The 25,519-nt window shown below is 42.8% G+C and overlaps 2 protein-coding genes across 2 annotated transcripts; one reads left to right on the top strand and one right to left on the bottom strand.

Moving 5' to 3' along the window:
* Nucleotides 1-1,999: 1,999 nt before the first annotated feature.
* Nucleotides 2,000-2,460, top strand: LOC117188986 (tripartite motif-containing protein 40-like). The gene is made up of 2 exons (XM_033393784.1): nucleotides 2,000-2,088; nucleotides 2,153-2,460. The coding sequence occupies exon 2, from the start codon at nucleotides 2,162-2,164 to the stop codon at nucleotides 2,390-2,392; it is 231 nt and encodes a 76-aa protein (XP_033249675.1). The 5' UTR covers nucleotides 2,000-2,088; nucleotides 2,153-2,161; the 3' UTR covers nucleotides 2,393-2,460.
* Nucleotides 2,461-6,750: 4,290 nt separating this feature from the next.
* Nucleotides 6,751-7,229, bottom strand: LOC108161653 (tripartite motif-containing protein 40-like). The gene is made up of 2 exons (XM_017295955.2): nucleotides 7,123-7,229; nucleotides 6,751-7,058 (listed from the first exon to the last, which is right to left on the bottom strand). The coding sequence occupies exon 2, from the start codon at nucleotides 7,047-7,049 to the stop codon at nucleotides 6,819-6,821; it is 231 nt and encodes a 76-aa protein (XP_017151444.1). The 5' UTR covers nucleotides 7,050-7,058; nucleotides 7,123-7,229; the 3' UTR covers nucleotides 6,751-6,818.
* Between the last annotated feature and the right edge of the window lie 18,290 nt (nucleotides 7,230-25,519).

Here is a 25,519-nt window from a genome sequence, read left to right as displayed (position 1 = left end):
AGACAATGAAGCTAATTTGTACAATTTATTTGGAATGAGAATGAATATAATTCAAGATTTCAGTAGAGGGCGACGCCCAAAACATTTGTTGGAATAAATCCAACATTAACGAGGTGGAACGTTGTGAGTTGCTGCGGACACCGCAACTCTACAGTTATACCCGATACTAAGTCAGTATGGCTCTCCTCCGGCAGAACCACACGACAAAGAGTGCGTGCGAGAGAGACAGAAAATCAGTCTGAGCGTGACGTCGGGCGCTGCGTAGCCACTGAAAATTGATTTTTTGCTTTTGGCTACAAAAATGATCCAATCTGATCCAGATTCAGCAATCTGATAGATATGGTCATTATCTATGATTCTGCGTTTTTAGTTTTCTCGAATCTGCAATATTGTGGATGCAACAGATTTTCGTCTTTTGTGGGGGCGGAAGGGGGTAGGGCGAAATTCTGAGATATACGATTTATAGTGAGATCTAACAGAAGTGCGGATACCAAATTTGGTTACTCTAGCCTTAATAGTCTCTGAGATTTGTGGATGCCCCAGATTTTCGTCCTTTGCGGGGGCGGAAGGGGGTGTGGTCAAGGTCCGATATCACAGGAGTGTGGATACCAAATTTGGTTGCTCTGGCTCTTATAGGTTCTGAGATCCTTGAACTCATATTTTGCAATTGACAAAACCGACCATGAAACCTGTGTGTTAGAGAGAGACAGAGCGAGAAAGAATGAAATTGTTTTCTTGATTCTGGCTATAATCATTATACGATCTGGTTCAGATTTTGCACTGTAGAAGATATGGTCATCCTCACCGATTCTGCGTTTTTGGTTTTATCGTATGTTTAAAAATGTGGATGCCACAGATTTTCGTCCTTTGTGGGGGCGGATGTGGGCGGGGCGAAGTTTTGAAATATTTTTGTAGCAGTGACATATCACTGAAGTCTGGATCCAAAACATCGTTGCTCTAGCTCTTATAGTCTTTGAACACTAGGCGCTGAAGGGGACGGACGGACGGACGGACGGACGGACGGACGGACGGACGGACAGACGGACAGACAGACAGGGCTCAATCGACTCGGCTATTGATGCTGATCAAGAATATATATACTTTATGGGGTCGGAAACGATTCCTTCTGGACGTTACACACATCCACTTTTACCACAAATCTAATATACCCCAATACTCATTTTGAGTATCGGGTATAAATATATTTTAATTCCCTGATCTGTATGGACACACACATTTTTTAGCATCTACCACTCTATTGCGCTCCCTTCTCATATAATATTGCCTACAAAATATGTTAAGCAAACAGGAAACTCAAACAAAAGCCAAGCAAATTTATGTCCAAGTGCTTGAAAAACAATACGAACCGTTTTTTCACGCACCATTTCTTGTGTAGAGCCTTCTCTCTCTCTCTCTCCCACAGAGGAGAACATTTTGCATACACCTTCTACAGGGGACAGGGGACAGGGCACAGGTTCAAGGATCAAAAACAAAAGCCAAGAAATTCTGTTTGAAGCTGCTGAAGGAGCCAGAAGTGTCCTTGTGCGCTGGCCATTTCGGGGGCTCAAAAGCATGTGCGAAGCCAACAAATCAATGGGACACACATAAAACCAATAAAAAAAGAAAACCTTAAAGACCTTAAAACGTCAAATACATTTGCTTTTTCACATTTAAAATATGAAATTGTTTTCACTGCCAGCAAAAAGAGCAAAACAAAGAAATCGTAAACTAAAAAATGGGACAGGAAAAAGTTTTCCATCTCCCATTGATATTGGTCAAGGACTCATTTTGAACTTTCAAAGATACTCCAAATAAATATGAAATATTTGTAAGGTTAATATTGACCCTGAGATCTGTACAGTGCGCGCCAGCAGCGTTTTCCAACAGCGTTTTCGCTGAAGTCCTTTGAGTGCCCTACAAATTGAACAAGGACTTGAGTGGAGTGGAAAACTTTTGTGTTCCAATTTTTGCTGTTGCTGTAGCGAAAACTGTCAAATCTGTATTTCAATAATTCAATTCATTATTTGAAAAGTTCGAATCGAAGCAGTCGAAGGTGCATCTTTTAAAATCTGGCAAGCATTCGAAAGGGTAAGAATATTTGTAGCTCAACAAAAAAACCAACTTAAATTGTGCTATTTTCGGTACGGTACAGACCTGAGCCATGGACGAAGAATATAGTTTCGAGGAGTGGCAGCAGGACGACCCCCCTTTGGCGGTCGCTGACGAGTGTGGGTTGTGCAAGCGTTCGATGAAGGATCCGGTGAGCGCCAACTGCGGCCACGTCTTCTGCTGGCAGTGCATCAACGACTACGTGAAGTCCCTTACTGCAGAGGCCATGATGTGCTGTCCCGTATGCTTCCTAGACATTGAAGAGTACACTCTGATGCTATAGTAAACCTAAGAACGAAACCCCATAGCTGCTGATATGACTAAAAACTGTTATCATAGGATAAACCCAAAGCCTTGGCGTATTTATTTATTCCCCTATAAATTCTTTGGAAATCGGAAATACCCAGGTACCCAAAAGCCCTCTGGTTGAGCGCCCAACCTCATTTCTCTGCCCTCTTTGTGTCAATATTGATGCTGATGCATTGCCAAATTCCTCTGAAGATGCCGCTAAACTGTTGCACCAACGGAGAGGGGGGAATCGAGTGGAATGCGACACAAGCGGAAATGACAAACAGGTCAGCACAACTGTACCGAGATGTCATCAAAGTAAACGTATAAAAATAAAACCCAATAATCATATAATTTTTCCACAATTTTTGTATTACCCGCAGAGCAACAATGTCTGTGGAAGAGTATCCAGCAGCTTTGTCCCGATACTCAAAATGAGTATTGGGGTATATTAGATTTGTGGTAAAAGTGGATGTGTGTAACGTCCAGAAGGAATCGTTTCCGACCCCATAAAGTATATATATTCTTGATCAGCAACAATAGCCGAGTCGATTGAGCCCTGTCTGTCTGTCCGTCCGTCCGTCCCCTTCAGCGCCTAGTGCTCAAAGACTATAAGAGCTAGAGCAACGATGTATTGGATCCAGACTTCTGTGATATGTCACTGCTACAAAAATATTTCAAAACTTCGCACCGCCCCCAAACTCTGTTGCATCCACAATATTGCACATTCGAGAAAACTAAAAACGCAGAATCATAGATAATGACCATATCTATCAGATTGCTGAATCTGGACCAGATCAGATCATTTTTATAGCCAAAAGGAACAAATCAATTTTCAGTGGCTACGCAGCGCCCGACGTCACGCTCAGACTGATTTTCTGTCTCTCTCGCACGCACTCTTTGTCGTGTGGTTCTGCCGGAGGAGAGCAATACTGACTTAGTATCGGGTATAACTGTAGAGTTGCGGTGTCCGCAGCAACTCACAACGTTCCACCTCGTTGAATTTAATTTGAAATAAGTATGGACCTCTACCTCTGCCAAAAGAAAATATTCTCTAAAATTCGAGCCCATTTGGCCCAAACACAAAGGAAAAAAAGGCTATAATAATCATAAAATTTCAACCGCTAAGAAGAAGAAATTGTCGCTGAAAAAATACGTTAAGTACTCGACATTTGTTCCAATACACTTTGCCATATTGAATTTGTGATTAGGCAAATAAACTCGATGGCATTACACGTGTTGTACAAGTCGGAAGTTTATGGGGCGGGCCACCCATAGGGCGGGGCGGAGGGGGAGTAAACACAAATCTGCATATAAAAATGATCCTACATGAGGCTTAAAGTAAATATTCATTGGCCTTACGAGTGCTTAAGCCTGAATAGCAAAGAGCAAAGGACCAACAATGGAGAGAAATCATCAAATTTCAAGTTTGCTTTTGGGGCAAGTGTCAAAAATGGGGATGGTACATTTTCAGTGCACAAAAATTGGGGGGACTCCTGCCAGTGGGCGGGCCATTGTGTCGCCTTCCCGTTTATGTTTTCATAATAAATTCATCAATTCAATTTATTTTTCAATCAAAATAAATATTTTCTCGCCTTTTGTTCACCGTTTTTTCCCGCCCATTTCAGCCGAATGGGAAAACTTGACTGTGAACTTGACAAAAGCAGGAAAATGAATCGAAAATGCCATGAAATAGAAATAGGAAAAGCAGGAAAAATCAAGATAAACTTGAAGGCAATGGAAAATCGAATATTTCGGGCAATAAAAACTAATAAAAGGAAAGTTAAATGCATCTCAAAGCCTTTGAAAGATATTAAATTAAATAAATTTGCCTATATCCCCTGCCAAAATTCATGCCTCAGTGGAATCCTCGTTTTGTATGCCCTGAATTTTAATTATCTCGCTAACTCTTTTACAAAATTGCTAAACATTCCATCAAGTAGAGCAGGTTCTTAGTGTAAACCGCTAAAATCTCACCGTGAAAAATGCATGACTAATTAAAATAATTAAAATCATTAGGTGTCAGCCCGTTGGAAGACTAAAGCACACACAAAGCAAAAATACCACCACAGAGCAGGTGAAAATATGCGCACCATGAATGCGGTGCGTTTCCTCTGCCTTGGCGCTTGGCTCTGGCTCCCGTTCTGGTTGGGGCTCCCTCCGTGTCCTGCCTAGGGGGGGGGGGTCTCAAACATAAATTATGCGCAAAAATACCGAGCACAGTGTTTTATCTTGTCTATCAAGAGTGTTTAGCAAGTTTTTGAAACAGTGGAGCCATTATGCAAATATGCATACGGCAGCAGTTGGTCTACCTCCTGCCTACTGCCTCCTGCTTCCTGCCTCCTGCTCGAGCCCATTCCAAGAGGGTGGGGGCGTGTAGCGTGTGGGAGGGCTACACATACTTTCATTTGTTGCCGAGTTTTCGCATAATTTTTAAATGCATTTCCGCAAGCGTCAAGAGTCGTCGGCCGCAACTGAAATTGGCTTATAAACTTATATCAGTGTTGCTTCTGCATGGTGGGGGGGACACCGAGTGGGGGGCTGTGTAGAGTTTAGTTCTAGCTTAAACAAAGATAAGCTATGAAGAAGGCTTAACAGGGGATATGATGCCAGGCAGGAGGTTAACAGGGGGTCCCTTAAAGGAAAAATACAGCAAACAGCTAACATGTTTGATCAGGCAACAGCAGGCAAGGGGTAGTAGTAACAGCAACAGCATGAAGAGAAAGCATTATTTAATTCTAATTAAAAAGGCCACAAGAATGGAGATTGATGCTTAAATATTTATGTAGAATGAACGAAAAAGATTCTGTTTGTAATGTATTTATGTTCCTAAATAATTTCTGTTGATCTACCGAAACATTAGAAAGACCCTAAGCTTCTAAAAGAAGTCAAAATTCCACAAACATATTTCTGAAAAGTCTAACAGAAACCTCTATGGGGTAACAGCACCCCTTAATATAAACAGAGCCAGCACCATTCGACATTTAAAAGGCAGCGTTTACAGTGCGCGTTAAATGTCAAGGGCAGCAGTCCCATTTAACAGTCGGCTGTTAACACCACAGCTAAAACCCACCCACACAGAGCTTTCAGCCGAAAGTTAACATATTCTGTTATGGTACTTGCCTTCCCACAGAATGAACGCTTTTCAGGGGCAAGCTTCCAGTCTCTGTTAGCCCGGACAGCGAACTGTTAAGGCAGTGCCCTGCAAAGAGAATAAATGAGACCTTAACATCTTTTGCTATCGAAGAAGTGCAGTAAGCCGGAGGTTTTTTTTTTCGCTCGTTTTCTTCTCGTTGCTCATAATTCAAAAGAGGGAGAAAGGAGAGTGGAAATAAGTCTAGCATAATGCAAAATAAAATCAACAATTTTGCTTCACTTTTGGGCACGGGGTAATTATGGGGAAAATGTCAACAGGACTTTGCTTGTTATTGTAGGTTAAGCAGGCACTGAGACTGCTGGGCCTTGGCCACTGTTGGTTTTTAATTTCAACTTAAAGTGGTTCCGTGGTGGCCACAGGAGGGTGGCGTGGGGGGGGGGGGGGTCCGTTCTGGACCGGGTGGTGGCAGCAGAGCCGCTGCTCAAAGGATATATGAGTGCGCACTCAAAGTTGTTACATTTTTTTTTTTTGTAGCCCATACTTGCAGCTGCTGTTGCTGTGACACCAGTAATTAACATAACACAAAAGGCACGAGGCAGAAGGCAGAAGTCAGAAGCGTTCCGCTCTTTGAAGTGTCTTGCTCGCTTTGCTGTCGACCACCCAGCAGCGAAAGCGCACCCTGCCTCTCTCTCGCTCTCTGCACTTAACAGTGATTAAAGTAAATTTACCTGAAACTCTTCAGCCGCAGCTCCCACTCTCCCACTCTCTCTCTGTGTGGGTGTGCCCGTATCGGGTTAGCCAAAGAAGAACAGTCTCTGCGGTTCAGGCATAGAGGAGGGGTGCCCTGGGGGTCAAACAAAATAACGTTGAAGGTATTCCTGATATGTTTTCAGATTTGCCTGAAGGCTATGTTTGCTTTAAATTCGTAGGTATTTCCCTACCCTAGAGAAAATGTAAGATAAATCCTTGCTGGCACATGTATGCATGTGTGAGACGTTTACTTTGATGACATCTCGGTACAGTTGTGCTGCCCTGTTTGTCATTTCCGCTTGTGTCGCATTCCACTCGATTCCCCCCTCTCCGTTGGTGCAACAGTTTAGCGGCATCTTCAGAGGAATTTGGCAATGCATCAGCATCAATATTGACACAAAGAGGGCAGAGAAATGAGATTGGGCGCTCAACCAGAGGGCTTTTGGGTACCTGGGTATTTCCGATTTCCAAAGAATTTATAGGGGAATAAATAAATACGCCAAGGCTTTGGGTTTATCCTATGATAACAGTTTTTAGTCATATCAGCAGCTATGGGGTTTCGTTCTTAGGTTTACTATAGCATCAGAGTGTACTCTTCAATGTCTAGGAAGCATACGGGACAGCACATCATGGCCTCTGCAGTAAGGGACTTCACGTAGTCGTTGATGCACTGCCAGCAGAAGACGTGGCCGCAGTTGGCGCTCACCGGATCCTTCATCGAACGCTTGCACAACCCACACTCGTCAGCGACCGCCAAAGGGGGGTCGTCCTGCTGCCACTCCTCGAAACTATATTCTTCGTCCATGGCTCAGGTCTGTACCGCACCGAAAATAGCACAATTTAAGTTGGTTTTTTTGTTGAGCTACAAATATTCTTACCCTTTCGAATGCTTGCCAGATTTTGATAGATGCACCTTCGACTGCTTCGATTCGAACTTTTCAAATAATGAATTGAATTATTAAAATACAGATTTGACAGTTTTCGCTACAGCAACAGCAAAAATAGGAACACAAAAGTTTTCCACTCCACTCCACTCAAGTCCTTGTTCAATTTGTAGGGCACTCAAAGGACTTCAGCGAAAACGCTGTTGGAAAACGCTGCTGGCGCGCACTGTACAGATCTCAGGGTCAATATTAACCTTACAAATATTTCATATTTATTTGGAGTATCTTTGAAAGTTCAAAATGAGTCCTTGACCAATATCAATGGGAGATGGAAAACTTTTTCCTGTCCCTTTTTTTAGTTAACGATTTCCTTGTTTTGCTCTTTTTGCTGGCAGTGAAAACAATTTCATATTTCAAATGTGAAAAAGCAAATGTATTTGACGTTTTTAGGTCTTTAAGGTTTTCTTTTTTTATTGGTTTTATGTGTGTCCCATTGATTTGTTGGCTTCGCACATGCTTTTGAGCCCCCGAAATGGCCAGCGCACAAGGACACTTCTGGCTCCTTCAGCAGCTTCAAACAGAATTTCTTGGCTTTTGTTTTTGATCCTTGAACCTGTGCCCTGTCCCCTGTCCCCTGTAGAAGGTGTATGCAAAATGTTCTCCTCTGTGGGAGAGAGAGAGAGAGAGAAGGCTCTACACAAGATATGGTGCGTGAAAAAACGGTTCGTATTGTTTTTCAAGCACTTGGACATAAATTTGCTTGGCTTTTGTTTGAGTTTCCTGTTTGCTTAACATTTTTTGTAGGCAATATTATATGAGAAGGGAGCGCAATAGAGTGGTAGATGCTAAAAAATTGGTCCATACAGAGCTGGGAATTAAAATATATTTTTAGAATGCTCTGCAGCACAGGGGGACCCCAGTTTTTTTTAACAAATATTTTTTTATTAAATTTTCCAATAAATATTCAAATATTTGACCAGCATCTCAAACCATTTCTTGAAGGAATCTAAACTAAAAACTCGATTAATCCCTGGGTCTAGAGCATTGGTAGGGGTTCTTCCTTGCGGTCTTTCTGTCTCTGACTGCAGTTGGAGTCACCTTCATTCTAGCATTCATATTCATCCTTTAATGCTCTCTTGTACTTGGCTTTCCTTTGATCTAGAGGTGGTAATAGATTCTTGGACCACTGGGGCTCGTAAGAAGAATGCTACTCAAAGTGCTACTCCTTTTAATCAAGCAAGACATCTACAATGATTCTCCATATTGAAGGAAGGTACTTCAAGGAAGTACTAGAGTAAGTAGTTCTTCTAATTCTTTCTTTCAGAAATCCATTTATTCAGATCTGGGGATCCAATCTTTGTTCTCTGAGCTCCCACACACGATGTTCTTGCCTTCCCTATGGCTTTCTCTTACATCTTTTTGTGTGACCTTCGAGTCTCGTTTTGGTTTCGTTTCCCCCCCCCCCCCCTCTGGTCTCCTCCATTGAATTGGCTTCCTTGATCTTGTGCATGTTACATCATCCCACATGTAATTTGTATATTTTACTCGGTTTTTCCCTTGAACCTGTTCAACCATTTGGCATATTTGGCTTGCTATTTTTTCGGTTGATGTCTGGCAAATTGCCCGCTCCAAGGCAGCTTAAGTCAGGCAGAAGCACATTACGCATACATCACGATGAACACGTGCGCGACAAGCCAAAAACACAGAGAGAGAGAGACAGGAAGAGTAAAGTCACGAAAGTGAGATAATTCCGGGGGCCCTATACCACACAACAATGTTGGACTTTTTAATGGATTTTCATTAAGTTTAAAGCAAGATAGTGTGTAGAGGAGTGCACACAATGATAGGGGGGAGAATGGAGAATGGAAAAGCTCTTAAGAAGTTCATTACGGCGATAGCAGAGCAGTGCCAAAAAGTTTATTTGACCATTTAGTGGGCAAATGCCCAAAGTCGAACTGGAGCTCGGGCTCCAGTCCGTTCGAGAGTCAAACCGAAAGATGTTTTACTCAAGAAAGGAAGCAAGGATGGCACTGGAAACTAGGGGGTTCCGCAGTGTCTGTGTGCAGAGGGGGGGAGGCAGCCAGCAGTCAGCATTTATCTATCATGTTTGTAATCACTTTTCATTAGGTTTCTGTGGGTGACTGTACCCACTCTCGATGCTTGCTTGTCCCTCTCTCTCTCTCTCTCTTTCTATATCTCTCTTTCTCTGTGCTGTGACTGTTGCCTTTTGCTGAATGCAATTCGCATAAAAGATTTTCGCACATGCTCGAAAATTTTCAAGTGTAGGAAAAAAGTTTTTTAATTGGAAAAACACATTTAAGTGGATTTCACTGTGAAAGAGAAAGGAAACTTTTTAATACTGTTTATTTAGCCACCCCCCCCCACTCCCACTGCCACTCCCCCCACTCCCATTGAAAGTATCGCAATATCTGGCGAGAGAGAGAGAGAGAGTATTTTAGATGGGGTTAACGGAAAACTTTCCTGTTGTTTGGCCATTTCCATTGCCTTTTGAGCCCGGCAATTATGAAAAATGCCAGAAAAAGCATTCTCCCCGAACATTACTAACTCATTTCATTAGTTTCGCCGCATCCAGACAGCCACAGCCCCCCCCCCCCCCCCACTCGAAAGTAGTAAAAAACATTTTCAGAGCTGTGCAGTGTTGTGTAGTGCAGTGCAGTGCAGTGTTGTTTAGTACTTTCTGCTCGGGTGCAGCGCATTAGGTGGACTTAAAGTTGGTCAGGTCAGGGTTCCGGACAGGCCCTTGCCTCATTAAAACTTCCCTGCCAGACCTCAAACAGGACTTTCACTTGTCCCCAGATGAGCGATATATAAGCCAGAGCATGCAGGCTGCAGGTCGAGACAATATTTATGTGGGCGTGGAGTCCCCACAAACTATAAAACTATTTTTTTGACACATATGAACTGTGGGATTTGCAACTCCAGATGCGATTCTAAATAACAAATATTTTTAGTAATTTTATTTAGACACCACAGCCACGGGAGTGACAAGGCGGCTGCCGAGGAGATCCAATGAGCGCTGGACCGACTGCTGCTGGATTGCATTAAGGGTGTTCCTGATTCAGTTCCAAAAGGAGGTATATGCCACTCTGCACTGATTCTACAGCATGAGCAAGGAGAGCTCGATTTTCTCTAATTTTCATACAAAAAATGTACAAATAAAAAGATCTAAGATGTAAATTATAATAATTATGCCCAACATGAACCTTTTAGGGTTATATGCCACAGCTATATCTCCTTCTCTCATAGCTTATCCCCTGAAATACTCCTTAAGCTAATACAGCATGTAATATTTATAATCACCTAAATTTAACAAACTTTTAAATTCTCTTCTTTCCTCCTTTCCTTCCATTATTAGCATATAATTGTTAGTTAAATAAATAAATAAAATAAATATGTATATCATATCATAATTCTTATATATTTACAGCATTTTTCAAATATAATTTTCCCTGATAAAAAAAAACTTTCAAATGATAATTTCCCCCCAACAAGTTAGTATTCCAAATACGGTTATTCCCCTATATCATGCTGTGGCTTAAACACACATCATGCACAGGATTGCCACTCACACAGCTGCAAGCAGCCATGTGTACGTGTCTATGTGTGTGTGTGTGTGCGTTTTGTTTGAAGGATGCATGAGAGGCTTTAACTACATGTTCAACCTGCTTTCAGCAGCCCGCCAGTGTCCAAAGCTGATGTGTAAAATATATTTTTGCAAACTTTATTCACATTCGTGGCATGTGCAACAGAGCCGTGCAGAGAACGGTGGGGGGGGGGGGGGGGATGGTGCTGGGGCTGAGTTCATTCCTGCCAACGATCATACGTCACGTTGTCTGCTGAAGTCCGTATGAACTGGCGACCACGCATCGATGAGTGCATGAAGGGTAAACTTTTGCCAGTTAGTCGGTAAATATTATCAGGGAACATACTCGTATATATATTAAATTAAGACCCCGACAGATATCAAGCTGAACGAAGCAACAAATGGGCGTAAAAAATGTTGGCACAGCGTGACTTGAAGTGCAGACAACAAAAGACAAGGCCAGACAAAGGCAGAGGGTGTTGAAGCCGCTCGAAAGACGGCACCAACCCTGGACAGGCCCCATTACACTCCCCTCACTTGGGGGTCCGTCCGTACCGCTTCAAGTCGAGTCATTTGTCTGCTCCGGCAAAAGGATAGGGATAAGGGATAAGGATAAGGGATAACACATATAGTTATTTATCAAGTTATAAGTTATGATGTCAGCATGCTGGCATTATGTGACTGATAAGCCCCAAGCCCACACGCAAACACACACACAGACACACACACACACACACACACGATGTGTCTGGCTCTAAATGAGATGAAAAATCGAGGTGAGAAAATTTTGACATTTCCGTCATTTGTTGTGGCGCTCACTTAGGCACCAACCCTCTCTCTCTCTCTATACCCTTTACCAGAGGGTGTTTTAGTTTCCTCTAAAGAATTTGAGACTTTAAAATTAGTCCTTTGGTTGGAAAAAAAGGGCTTACATAAGCCCAGAAAATTCATAAAAAATTCCCACAAATCGGAAAACCATTTTTGTGGCAAATCTTGTTGTTTTAATTTATTTAAAATTTATTTCAAAAAGTATTTCAAGCTTCAACAATGAAAAACCTTGCTTTCTCGTTTTTTATGGCTTTTTGTGGATAAATCTTAGTGTGTTAATTTATTTAAAATTAATTTCAAAGAGTATTTCCAGCTTCGCCAAAGAAAAGCCCTTGCTTTCTCGGTTTTCTTGGCTTTTCTTCAAATAATGATATGAGGAAAAAAGGCAACGTGGAAGCTGTTTTTGTCTTGCTTGCACTCACGTTTGCATAATAAATTAAATCAACAAAAAGAATGCCAGAGAGGGGGAGAGGGAGAGTAAAAGAGATGAAGAGGCATAAACAGAGGAAGAGTTGACGCAGTTGTAAATTAAAAGTTGATGTCAAGGCAAGGGCATGCCTCAACAACTTAACCCCATCCTGGCCTCAATGACACACTTACCAGAGGGGGCCAGGCCTTCAGCCCCCAGGGGTTTCCGTGCCGAGGCCACAAGACGACTCCACTAAGTGCAAGTGTGCCCAGGCGCCCATCGAGCCACCGCAGTCAAGTCCAAGTCAACGTCAGGCCACTGCAAGGCCACACTCACTCATCCGCTCCTCCAGCGAGGAGCTGGAGTGCACTGCTGTGTGTGGTCATGTCTCCTTGGATGGCAGGACGTTTAGTTATTACGATTAGGAATTGTATTCGAATATTCGATGAGGTGATGGCCGCCCCTGGAGTAACTAATTACGCGACTAATCCCCCTGTAAGCAATCAATTTAAGGCCTCTGCCGATGACAGGCCTAGCTGTTGGGCAGGGCCTTATCGATAGTTCTTGAAGCGATAGTGTGGGAGATATGTTGCCAGATTATTTGTATATTATTTCTATACATTTCCAACATATCAAATGCAGTTTTCTTTCGATGAAAGTGGCTTCTACTCTCCCTTGGTTAATCCCTCCATCACGTGTTCTTTTGTTTGCTTTGGGGATACATATGTATAGGTATATATGTGCTCCTTATTGACTTGTTCTTGGTAATGCTAATTTATTTGCAACTTGGGAACTATTCGAGAGGCTGCTCAAGGCTTCGCATTTGTTTTGCTCTTTTCTCAGGTTTAGCCAACCGTGCGGCTGCTTAATCTTCACACACACACACACACACACACACACACACACAGAGAGAGAGAGAGTGCCGTCAAGCCACAGAAGTTGACTCTTGACTGTGTGTGTTTGCAATTGGTAATGGCTTAAAACAAACAGAAGGGCTAGGAGTGACTGGGCGTGGCTGGGAGTGGCACACGACCCAAGTGGCAATAACAATGTCAGCTGCAAAACTAATGTTTTTGATGCCTGATGACGCATGTTGTAAGCCGAGCATTAATTAAGCGTTGGGCTGCAGTTTTCCAGGACCAATTCCTCCATCCCGTAATGAACCCCAAAAACTGAGGCAATAAAATGTCCCCAAGTGTCGCAACCGCATAATGGTCTGTGTCTGGGCCTCTGTTGCATCTTGCGGTCAACTTGGTGTTGCATAAAAATCCCATTTCCAGTCAAGGACCTGTCCCCACTGGCCCCACAGCTCTGCGGTTGGCCTTGCCATTTCTCAAATTAGTTTTTTTTTTTCTTTCTTTCGGTTGCTGAGCTCCCACATAAATTCCCATTAACACACTCTCAGGGCGAAACGTACGAGTATGCCCGAAAATAAATGGGAAACTTCACAGTACGGCAGAGTCTGGCATTACGGTTCAATTTCCTAGCAGGTTTCGCATTTCAATTAGAAGTAATTATGGTCCTTGGGGGGCCCCGAGAAGTGCAGCAGCAGCAGCAGCAACATGTGACGCCAGGCCGCGCCGTTTTCCAACTTTGGCGTCGACTTTTCAGTGTCTCCTCTCCCACCACCCTGCCGCCAGTTCGGCAGTGGCATCTGAGAAAATGTTGCCAATTTGTAGACAATTAAAAAACTTTACATGTTTCGGCATTAGGCGAACAAATTGTTTTCGAATTTCCGCCACGAGGAAAAGAGCTACAGGGGGAAGCGTGTGGGATGTAGAGGATATGTGGACTATGGGATACTCCCTAAAGGGAGGAGGAGTATATCCGATTAAGTATCCTTTTTCGACTGTTCTTCAAGGCCAACAATGGTTTCGTTTCGTTTCTTTGCGGAACCTCCAGCCATAGATCGATTCTTCTGCTTCCCAAAACCATATATCACTCTCTTCTCCAAAAGTAATGGGTACCCAAAGACAGAGAAGGGTTTAGAGGAACGCCAAAAGGGGTCTGCCACAACTGATTACAATCACACACATGTGTCGCCCCTCCTTTCGGCACTCTCCTGCTCTATGTTGGCGCCTTCGAAGAAACTTTTGTTTCAAAATTCTGTACATAAATTCAATTAGTAAGCAATGCCACAAAAGCAAAGGCTCCAAACCGAAGGCTGCCGGCATGGGCCTACAATCTGTGCCACGTGAGGCATGGCATGGCATGGCAGGTTGTTCTTCCTGTTGCTGCTGCTGCTGTTTCTGCTGCTGTGGCAACAGCAGAACCGTTTGAAATTCTCACGCATTGCGCCAAAAGCGTTTAAGCTTTGAAAGCGTATTTGATTGCACCTGACACATGTCATGTGTAACTAAGAGGAGTCGCCCCGCCACCAACAACGGAGCAACAGAGCAATCGGTGGGGCGGTGGGGAAGCGCAGCCGTGGAGCAACAAGCGGAAACTGCGGTCTGATGAATATCCTGTAGAGATACTACTACACTCTGCACTAGCAGATGCCGGTTTTGCCAGTGATCCAACTGCAAATTGAATGGCAATCTATAGGAGCTTTAAATGGCGAAAAAGGAGCATGGAAAGTGGCAGTCGGGGGCATAATTTAAGGCGGAAAGAAGCCTTATTTGGCAGGCCATTGGACCTCGTATTAAGCAATACATACTCTAAGAATTCATGCAAAAAACAACCATCTGGGAGTCCAGGTTCTCAAGAAACATTTCTGCAGCCCATTGTCGCCCCCGCCCCCCATTTCAAAGGACCCTTCCAATCGAATTGGACAATCTTGTAGTACACAATTGTTAACCGATTCAGAGTCAAATAACTTACAATATGGCCCAAAGTCTCTTGCCAAAAACAAGGACTCAGGGGCAGTGTCCTGTGGACATGCAAATTGAATGGAACAGGAGTTCCGAAAGCAGCAAGTCAGCAATAACAGCAGCAGTAGAAGAAGCACCGGCTCTATTGAGTCCACAATGGAATTGAATGCCGGACTACGAGCAGATTCGAAATGAGCATCTCGGCCGAGCGGAGGACGAGAACAATGAGCGGACAATGTTGATACAAGTGTCCAGGCAAATGTAATTCAAAAGAAAATTAATTAAGTATCCCGAAGAGCCCAGAGATTGGGGGAGGAGCAAGTTCAGAAGTTGGGGCGGGGGGAGCTTTGATGGGAAAAGTGGCCGAGGCTAAAAAGGAAAGCTGAAAGCCCCTGGCAATAGTTTCTTTCTTGTTTTTTCTTTTTTTTGTATAGTCCTTTCAGTGCATTTCTAATTGCATCGGTCTGAGAGCCGGTCCTGTCCTGTGCTCGGTTCTAGAGGTCATTTGCATGATTATAACCAAAAGCCCAGGAGGCGACACTGCCTCTACCCGTCCCCCTCGTTTGTCTCAATAAGGCAACGCGTCAACTTTCATTTGTCATTGTGGGTGCGTTGTTTCAACCAAGCAAACAAAATGCATTACCGCAGAGACACGAGACGGCAAAAGGGCCAAGGAGACACCAGACAGGACAAGGACTCGATGCAGTTCCTTGGCAGGAGTTGACCCGAAAAAAACCTCAAACCTTAAACAGACAGACAGGCAGACAAACTGCTACTGAAACCACCCAGAGATTCTGCAGCCACTGCCGGGTCTGGTACTGGTACTACCACTCCTGATGCTGCTGCCACTGCTGCTGCACTGCTGCCTGACTGCCTTCTATGCGAAATCCATTAGCAACTAAAGTGAAATTCATTGTTGCAAAAGTACATGTTGAAATAAATTGAGTTGTGGCAGCAGCTACGAGCAGCAGCTACGAGCAACTCCTTCTGCCACTGCACCTGTTACTTGCAGCGAGAAAGAAAGAGCAAAAACATCTAGACAGAGAAAGAGAAAGGGAGATAGTAACAAAACTTGTGTTTGCCTTTTTGGTTGTCTTCGACTAGTTTCACGTTGCGTATGCGCAACATTTCAATGCAATTTATTAGTAGTTTTCCTCTGGCTTCGCCGTCCTCACTCTTTCACTCTTTCTCGACCCTGTTTGCTCTTCATCGTCCTCCCAAAGGGCTGTAAACAAGGCCTATATATATTTTAAAATATTTTTGGAACATAATTTGGCAGAGAAATATCTATCTATGGTAGAAAAAGGTATAAAATAATAGAGACCAGGGGAGAAAATTAGGGGGTATAAGAAAGGAGTGCCTTAGGCGGATTTTTGTGGATATAATTTGGAAAGTAGAACCCATTTTATTTAGCGCTGGAACCAGGCAATATTCAACTAGTAATCTAGACTTGAAGGGCATTAAAGCTAGTTTTATTATGAGGACTTATCTTAGCCTTGCTGGTCTTATTGTACTTGTTCTCCCCGCCAATTGAGTAAATGTGCCATCGAAATGATATTTCTTTCTGAAGATTTGGCCATAAACACGAGTGATTTACACACCGACAGGGCGACTGGGCAGTATTCCAGATAGTGCGGAATTAAACAAAGAATAAATTGAATAATAACTAAATTAGATAACAACCTAAACTTGTTCTCGTTATACTTTAAAATTTATGTCCGAAAATATACAAATTGCATGTTTCATGTTTCTTCGGCAGAGGAGGGACTGACAGAGGCTACATATTGAGGACCTGGCTCTCAGCCTGATCTAACTGCCTGGTTTCACTGCGTCACCGGGTAACAGTTGAGGAATGAAGCAACGCCTCCCATCCCTCGACAGTTACGTTACCCGATCGTCCTGGAAATCCGTGGCTTTCTTGATGGCCTCTTGATGGCCAGCTGTATCTTCTTATTGTACACGTTCAACTCCGCACTCCATCACCGGCTTCATGGCATCCAAAATGATTGGAAAAGAGCCTGGACTATGTATGGCTCAATGAACTGATAGTAGTACAAGGGGAGTATCTTCGATAAGCTCTGTAGTGCGTCGACATGGATCCACATATCCGTGTTCTTTTTACTCAAACAGTACAGTGATTCAGATTCAGAAGGAAGCCTTTCCGACCCATTTCTGATTTCTTTCTTCTACTTTGGTACATGATCTTGTCGGCTGTGCAATCTTCTGCAAGTTGGCAGAGAGGAACTCGTCCTTAGTGTCATTCTCAGGCTATGACAAGTCGGAAATGCCCGTATAAATGTATTTTATTATAGTACATATTTACTTTATAATACTTTACTTTATCCACTTCGTTTTGTTTTGCTCTTTCTGTATTGAAAATTGCTTTCCATAGCTGCTACGAAATATCCTTTACCAGAGCATTTATTTATTTAACCAAGCCTCCCGCATAACACGGTCCACTCCAGTCTCGCCATCGCGCACCGCCTAAATCAATACAATTTTACAAGCTCCGAGAATCGCTACCACTTTATCCATTCCACTCCATTCCCAGTCCTCCGCCGCCTCCTCTCTAGCCAAGTGCTGCATTACAAGTTGAACATGCTCGAAAAGGGCCCGGCAAATGTTATGTAATTGCGTATACGACACGTGCAGCAGCATGCCGCATGCAACGTGAGGCACACAACGTCATTAGCCATAAAAGTTCAATTCATTTTGCGGCGACAAGTTGCAAGCGTAGCCACACAAATAATTTTGTTGGCCTGACTAAGCCAGAAAGAACCGAAAACCAACCCAAAACCGACCGAAAAGAAAAACGAGGGGGAACGTTGTGAGTTGCTGCGGACACCGCAACTCTACAGTTATACCCGATACTAAGTCAGTACGGCTCTCCTCCGGCAGACGCCGCTAATATTGAACGACACGACAAAGAGTGCGTGCGAGAGAGACAGAAAGTCAGTCTGAGCGTGACGTCGGGCGCTGCGTAGCCACTGCAAATTGATTTGTTCCTTTTGGCTATAAAAATTATCTGATCTGATCCAGATTCAGCAATCTGATAGATATGGTCATTATCTATGATTCTGCGTTTTTAGTTTTCTCGAATGTGCAATATTGTGGATGCAACAGATTTTCGTTCTTTGTGGGGGCGGAAGGGGGTGGGGCGAAATTCTGAGATATACGTTTTATAGTGAGATCTAACAGAAGTGCGGATACCAAATTTGGTTACTCTAGCCTTAATAGTCTCTGAGATTTGTGGATGCCCCAGTTTTTCGTCCTTTGCGGGGGTGGAAGGGGTGTGGCGAAATTTGGACACGAAACGGTCAAGGTCCGATATCACAGGAGTGTGGATACCAAATTTGGTTGCTCTGGCTCTTATAGGTTCTGAGATCCTTGAACTCATATTTTGCAATTGACAAAACCGACCATGAAACCTGTGTGTTAGAGAGAGACAGAGCGAGAAAGAATGAAATTGTTTTCTTGATTCTGGCTATAATCATTATACGATCTGGTTCAGATTTTGCACTGTAGAAGATATGGTCATCCTCACCGATTGTGGTAAAAGTGGATGTGTGTAACGTCCAGAAGGAATCGTTTCCGACCCCATAAAGTATATATATTCTTGATCAGCATCAATAGCCGAGTCGATTGAGCCCTGTCTGTCTGTCCGTCTGTCCGTCGTCGTCCCTTCAGCGCCTAGTGCTCAAAGACTATAAGAGCTAGAGCAACGATGTTTTGGATCCAGACTTCTGTGATATGTCACTGCTACAAAAATATTTCAAAACTTCGCCCCGCCCACTTCCGCCCCACAAAGGACGAAAATCTGTGGCATCCACATTTTAAACATACGATAAAACCAAAAACGCAGAATCGGTGAGGATGACCATATCTTCTACAGTGCAAAATCTGAACCAGAGCGTATAATGATTATAGCCAGAATCAAGAAAACAATTTCATTCTTTCTCGCTCTGTCTCTCTCTAACACACAGGTTTCATGGTCGGTTTTGTCAATTGCAAAATATGAGTTCAAGGATCTCAGAACCTATAAGAGCCAGAGCAACCAAATTTGGTATCCACACTCCTGTGATATCGGACCTTGACCGTTTCGTGTCCAAATTTCGCCACACCCCTTCCACCCCCGCAAAGGACGAAAAACTGGGGCATCCACAAATCTCAGAGACTATTAAGGCTAGAGTAACCAAATTTGGTATCCGCACTTCTGTTAGATCTCACTATAAAACGTATATCTCAGAATTTCGCCCCACCCCCTTCCGCCCCCACAAAGAACGAAAATCTGTTGCATCCACAATATTGCACATTCGAGAAAACTAAAAACGCAGAATCATAGATAATGACCATATCTATCAGATTGCTGAATCTGGATCAGATCAGATCATTTTTATAGCCAAAAGGAACAAATCAATTTGCACTGGCTACGCAGCCCCCGACGTCACGCTCAGACTGATTTTCTGTCTCTCTCGCACGCACTCTTTGTCGTGTCGTTCAATATTAGCGGCGTCTGCCGGAGGAGAGCCATTATGACTTAGTATCGGGTATAACTGTAGAGTTGCGGTGTCCGCTGCAACTCACAACGTTCCCCCTCGTTAAATCTGAAGAGATAAAATCAGATGCCAGAGTAGGCATTTTTTCGACTTATAGTTCGAGACCTGAAACTGATCAAGAGTCATATAGGGGTATTTCCGTCGCAATGTCAACCGAAGAAACATTTTCATGTCCTTTTGTCCCTATATTATTTTCTAAATTGATTGAAACTCAGTTAATATAGTATACATATGTATATATAATATTAATATAATTTCATTAACTTTGATTTGAAAAATTTATATTTATATGCAAAATTTCGTTTTTTGCGGTATTTTTTCGGTATTTTTTTGTGTTTTTATTGTACTGTTTTCTCTGACTCACTTCTGCTATAAGAAATCTTTCTTGATTGATGCCAGATACTAGTTTTTACTCAGTGTTCTTAATTTTTTTTTTTTTTTTTTTTTTTTTCGATATTTTTCGGTATTTTTAAAGTAAAGTACTTTTTTCCTTTATTTACATCTGATATCAGAAATATTTCTTGATTGATTCCTGAAACCAGTTTTTCCTCAAAGTTTCTTTTAATTTTCGGCATTTCTTAGTATTTTTCGGTATTTTTTCAGTATTTTTAAAGTACTGTTTTCCTTTACTTATTTCTGCCATAAGAAATATTTCTTGATTGATTCCCGATACCAGTTTTCCTCAAAGCCTCTCTTAAAAGCCAACTTAGTTGTGAAAATGTGAGGTTTACCACATCCACCAGTAAGAAAATCGTTCTTTCACGACCCTCGAGAATGCTATTGAATTAAATTCTCCGAGTCAACAAACACATAGTACCCCCTGCAAGGGTATACAAATGGAAGAGAAATTTTATTTTAATTTTCGTGGACATGAGCAGCCTACTTAATTGGGTTCGTAGAGGGAGTATGAAGAGAGACCTGGCTTATATGAGTGCGGTGGGGGGGGAATGAGGGGTACAGATAGAGGGGAAATAAGGGGTACAGACAGAGGGGGGAACCAGTTCAAATACATAGACAGGATACAGCACTTTAGTGGAACACAAAATTGTGTCATCTTTTGGTTTTGTGCACACAAATTTTGGCTTTTCGGACCACTCATGGTGTGTCCACCTCTACGCCCCCCTCCCCGCCTCACCCCTCTCGGCCGAACACTCCATCTGGCTTTTCCTCTCTTTGCGTGTGCGTTCAACTAGGCCTAAACAATTTGTGGCTAATTACACGGCATTGCCGGGGCATCAATTGTGACCAGACAGAGGGACCAGAGGCTAACAATTGCACTCGATGTTTTGGCCATATTCAGGCAGGCTTTTGGCCAAAAAAAGGTACAATAAAGAGCACACAACCGAAAGTTATTTTATAATTAAAAAAAGAGAGACAGTAAGAGAAAGATAGTTGGCAAGTAAGGGAAAAGTTTCTGTGGGGAAATACTACAATTACACTTGTCCTCCGGGCTCCAGGTGGAAAAGAAGTTGACTTTCCCCCTCCCAGACCAAAAGCACAAATTTATGACGCAAAATGACGTCAACCTCAGAGCAGTGCAGTTGGGAAGAAAGTTTAATCAGCCGACTAGCAAGAAGAAGTTTTAAAGCAAAAGAATTCGTTGGGAATCGGGCCATTTAAGAGTTTGAATGCTCTATTGGTGGCCTAAATATACACAGGTTTTCTACAACATTTAGTTGGAAATTAATAATACCAAGGTAGGTTTTGGAAGAAGATAAAATGAGCCTCCTTTGCCTCACAGAAGTCCTCCTTGAGAGACACAACTCTTCCGGCAGAGTATAAAGAAATTTGGCCTGGGGAAAAAAGTTTCCAAAGAACATTCACCCACTTAATCTTCGCTTCTTTTGCCCCCTGACAGAGACTGGAGCTTAATTAAACAAATTTCCACAATGTTTTCTTTTCTGTGTTGCACATACGCCACGTATGACAGGCAGAGAAATTTTAATCAAACCTTATCGACACACTCAGGCCTCTGAGGAATTCCTCTCTGTCTTGTTCTCTGTGTTTTATTTTGTATTTTTTAATGCGTCCCGTTTTGTGGCTTGTAATAAAAATCAGCACGAAATTGCCAAATTATTTAGATTTTCCGCACCAGCCATATTGTCAAATGAGCAATAAAAAGTGCTCTTTTATGGCCCACATGACAGACTCCATAGATATTTGCATAACTCCAGCGCAGGTAGGCCAACAGAAGGATGCTGGCTTTATAAATTGCTTTTTTATTGAAATAAACAAAAGCCTGCAGATAACTTTAACCTTGAAAAGACAACCTACTGGGGGGGAGTGGGATTACATGGGCATCCCACTTGGGTTTTTGTGTGTATTCCATTCCAGGGAGAAAACATAAATTTCTGGGAACAACAGAATTATTTTGTTGTGCCATTTTGAGGCGACGCCAAAGAAGTTTTTCGCATTCTGTTGCCTGTTGATAAATAAATATGACAACGAAAGATAAATGGCAACAAAAACGGCCAGAAGTAAAGGCAAATGCAGTGCGTTTCATGGGTGTATGATGGGAGATTTGAATGCTTCGATGGTTGATGAATGCTTACAGTTATGCGCTGCACTGTAAACTCCACGAAATCGCATTCTAAACTTGGCATACGGCTATTTGCATAACGAACCGACTGCACTTTGCTCCCTGACACCAAAACATAAACAACCAACGCTCCACCAACGGCGGCACCAGGTAAAAAATAACTCCCCCCCCCCCCCCCCCACATATAATGGTCTTGTGTGCCCGTGTGGGTGTGCAATTTATATTTGATATTTCGGATTTTACATGCATACATATATGGATGTGTACATAATTATAATGCAGCCACAGCCGTCAACAGGAGGTGTCTAAGTACGTGCAAAGCTTTTCGCTTCTCTGACATTCTAGAATAACACAACATATGGATTACAGCGGCTGGCGCAGAGCAGGAGACCAGACTTGGTTGGCACCCATTAGGGTACCCTTTTCCGCCACAGAATTACAAATAAATTAGTTTCCAAAATCACATTAAACGCTCTCTCTTCCTCGCTCGATACGACCAATTGAATGGATCACAAACGGCACACAAATCTAATTCTAGTTCGCCTGGAAATCGAGTACACCCCTCGGCCAGGGTATGCGTATACGTAACAGCAACAAGGACAACAATCAACTGCAATCAAAATAGAAAAGCCGCACAATTTCCCTGGCATCTGGCATGATGCAATATTTCCATAATTTTCCTGCAACCCCACCCACACCCCACGACACCCACACAACACGTTTTCCATTTGGCTTTGCATTGTTGTAAATGTTTTACATGCCAAATTATGCAAAAATACAATACCACTCGAACTCGTACATATTGAAATATTTTCAACAGAGTTCCATCCATAAATACACCGATGCCGACGCCGCTGCCATGATGCCATTCTACGACCGACTGTAATCGATTTGGAATATTTGAATTTTGGAATTTGCCTGTCAAAGACCAATAATGACATGTCACGCTGTTTTTGCAGCTCCTCCACCACCCTTCACCCTCTCCTTTTCTCTTTTTCTCTGTTGATTTATTTTTGCTGTTGGAAATTTGTATTTGTTTTTTTTTTTTTTTTGTTGCTGAAAGTGGGAACAAGGTCATCGTTGTTGCACGCAGTTGATGGGAATTTCATGGGAATTAAGTTTGATTTGATAAAGGTCATGATTTGGTTCGAGTGTGTGTGTGTGTGTGTGTGTGTGTGTGTGTGATGATCTGATAACGGCATTTGCAATTATGACAAAACGTAAAACGGTTTAAAGTGTTTTTTGAATGATGGAAAGAGTATGCAAATCGTATCAATTGATTGGCTTCCTTGTGTGTGTGTGTGTGTGCCTCTGAGGGGATGGGATTTTTTTTGGACTGCATTCAATATGGTGGATGGATCCTATGGATCCTAATTTTCTTTGGTTCAAAAGATATTCTACCCTGCCACCGATCTCCCTACAATATTTATATATTTTTATAAGTAAATTTCAATAAGTTTCTTAGACTTTCAATGCACACATACAACAATCCATTCTTTTCAAAGAAATAAATAAACTTCTGTTTAGTTTTTACATTTTGTTGGTACCAAAAACAATACCTCCAATTGGCCTTTCATGTAATTGCATTAACATACCAAAATGTTGTTGTTTTTATGGGTAACCTTTTCTGCTTATTATTCCACAAAAATACAAGCATATGTTGAATCGTTTTGGGGTCCATCCGCCCCATCAAAGCCACGGTTATAGGGGGCGGCGGCCTGGACCTGGTTGGAGTCCTTTGTATCGCTTTGGCTGGCCAAAAGACCATTAAAAATATTTTTTCTGCCCATTCAGCATTCAATAGAAATTTACATCACGTCTGAAACCTGTACATACACGCACAAAACGCATGTCCTTCCTTAGTCCTTTCCCCAGCTAAAATGACATTTTGTGACACTTTTTTTTTCGTAGGTTAGCTTAGGTTTTACCTGACAAAAACCCACCAGGAACGGGGAAGCAGAAGCAGCCTCAAAGTAACAATAATAAAAGCCGAACAGAAACCAAAAAAAAAAAGAAGGGAGAGAGGAAGCGAAGCCCCGAGGCAGGAAACTATATTGCCACATAGGCAATTTCATTGTGCTATAAACATATATTCAGATAGTCGGGACTGGAACCGGACCGGGACCGGGATCCTTGGCAAATTGGTTTACCAAGTTTACCCTTTTCACAGGACTTTACGCCCAACGCCCAACCCAGCCTCCAAGCCCAACAAATTGTAGTTTAAGAACTTGTTATACCCGACAGTCGCGGAGTAGTACAGGGGTATACCGTATTCGTGGATGGGCACAGACCTTGAAGAAACCTACTCCCAACTTCAAGAGATGCGGCTCCTTGAAAAGTACTGAAAACGTTCGACTTATGGAGCCTCCGTCTTCGAGTTGGATGCAATGTGCTCCCTAAACGCTGTGGCCCCTCTTGAGTGGGTATCTTATAGTCGTAATACCCCTCAATACCATAAACCTCCATAATATTTTCCATGGTTTTCTCTGTGGCTGCCTTTCAGGTAGACAGGGGGTCAGGGGGTGTCCCTCTTGGGGGCTGCACAATTTACTAATTACCGCAATCAAAGTTTACTCTTACAGCTTCAAAAGCACAAAACTGATAAATTATAAATTAAAGAGAATCTGATGGAAAGTTCTCCGCTGCGCTCCCTCTCTCTCTCCCAGCGAATGGTTTTTCTTTTCACGTGCATAATTCACAAGTTGAACTCTCTGGCGCTGCCGATATTTCAATTACTTCGAGGCCTGCACCCTCCCTGCCCCTCTTTAGTTGTCTCTTTTCTACGGCCACAAACAATTTGAATTGAGCTTAGTGCCCGAGAGTACTTACTCTTTGGGTAGGCGGTTTTGTCTCAGGGCGAAATTAGTGGCCAGCACTGTGGCAGATTACAGGGCAGCCCAGAATCTACTTCAAACAATTATTTGGCCAGCCCCAGAGAGGGGCCCGGGCTGGCTTTTAATTTGGTTAGCCAAGGCCCATGAATAATGCATGCCGGCAGCAAGCAACCGAAAAAAAATAACACTGCAAAAGCGACCAAGGAAGAATTTTCCCTCTTCGTTTTCTTTCTTTTCTTTTTTGTATAATTGCAGGGCGCAGAAATTTCGCTTAGAATCTCCTCGGGCCACATAATTGCCGAGTGGTGAAGGGGGGTGGGGTTCAAAAGTAAAATGTAAATTAAACATTTCTTTTTTTCCCATCTTATTCGCAAGTAAAAATATTCACCTGCTCCAATGGGAGCCACTGGGGCGGAATGAGTGAGGCCAGAGCTAAAGGCTAGAGAATTCTTTACTTTCGGGTGGTAGGGAGGCTCCTGGATGAGAAGTAACACATCTGCAGTGGCCAAGGGATAGTGGGAGAAGAGGAGATTGAGACTCTTCACAAATGAAGAAAAGATTCTGGTGCAAGGCAAGGCCCTACCTCGAAGATACAAAATTAAGATCAAGATCAAGAGGTCCATGTGGGACGAACCACCAAAGGACTCACCCGATGCCAAAGCCAGTTCAAAGAAAGAGAATAAGGAAATTTTGCATGAGCTTTGCTTCGTCCTTAATCCCGTTCCTGTCTTTTCATCAATGCCTGAGGCAGCTGAGGCGGTCTCAGAGTCTAAAAGTAAGTGAAGAGTCTTTGGCGGCGAGCTGAAGT

Source organism: Drosophila miranda, chromosome 4, assembly GCF_003369915.1.
Source record: "Drosophila miranda strain MSH22 chromosome 4, D.miranda_PacBio2.1, whole genome shotgun sequence".
Taxonomy (NCBI): Eukaryota; Metazoa; Arthropoda; class Insecta; order Diptera; family Drosophilidae; genus Drosophila; species Drosophila miranda.
Note: the sequence above shows the minus strand (reverse complement) of the source record. Positions and strands in the feature narration are given on the sequence as shown.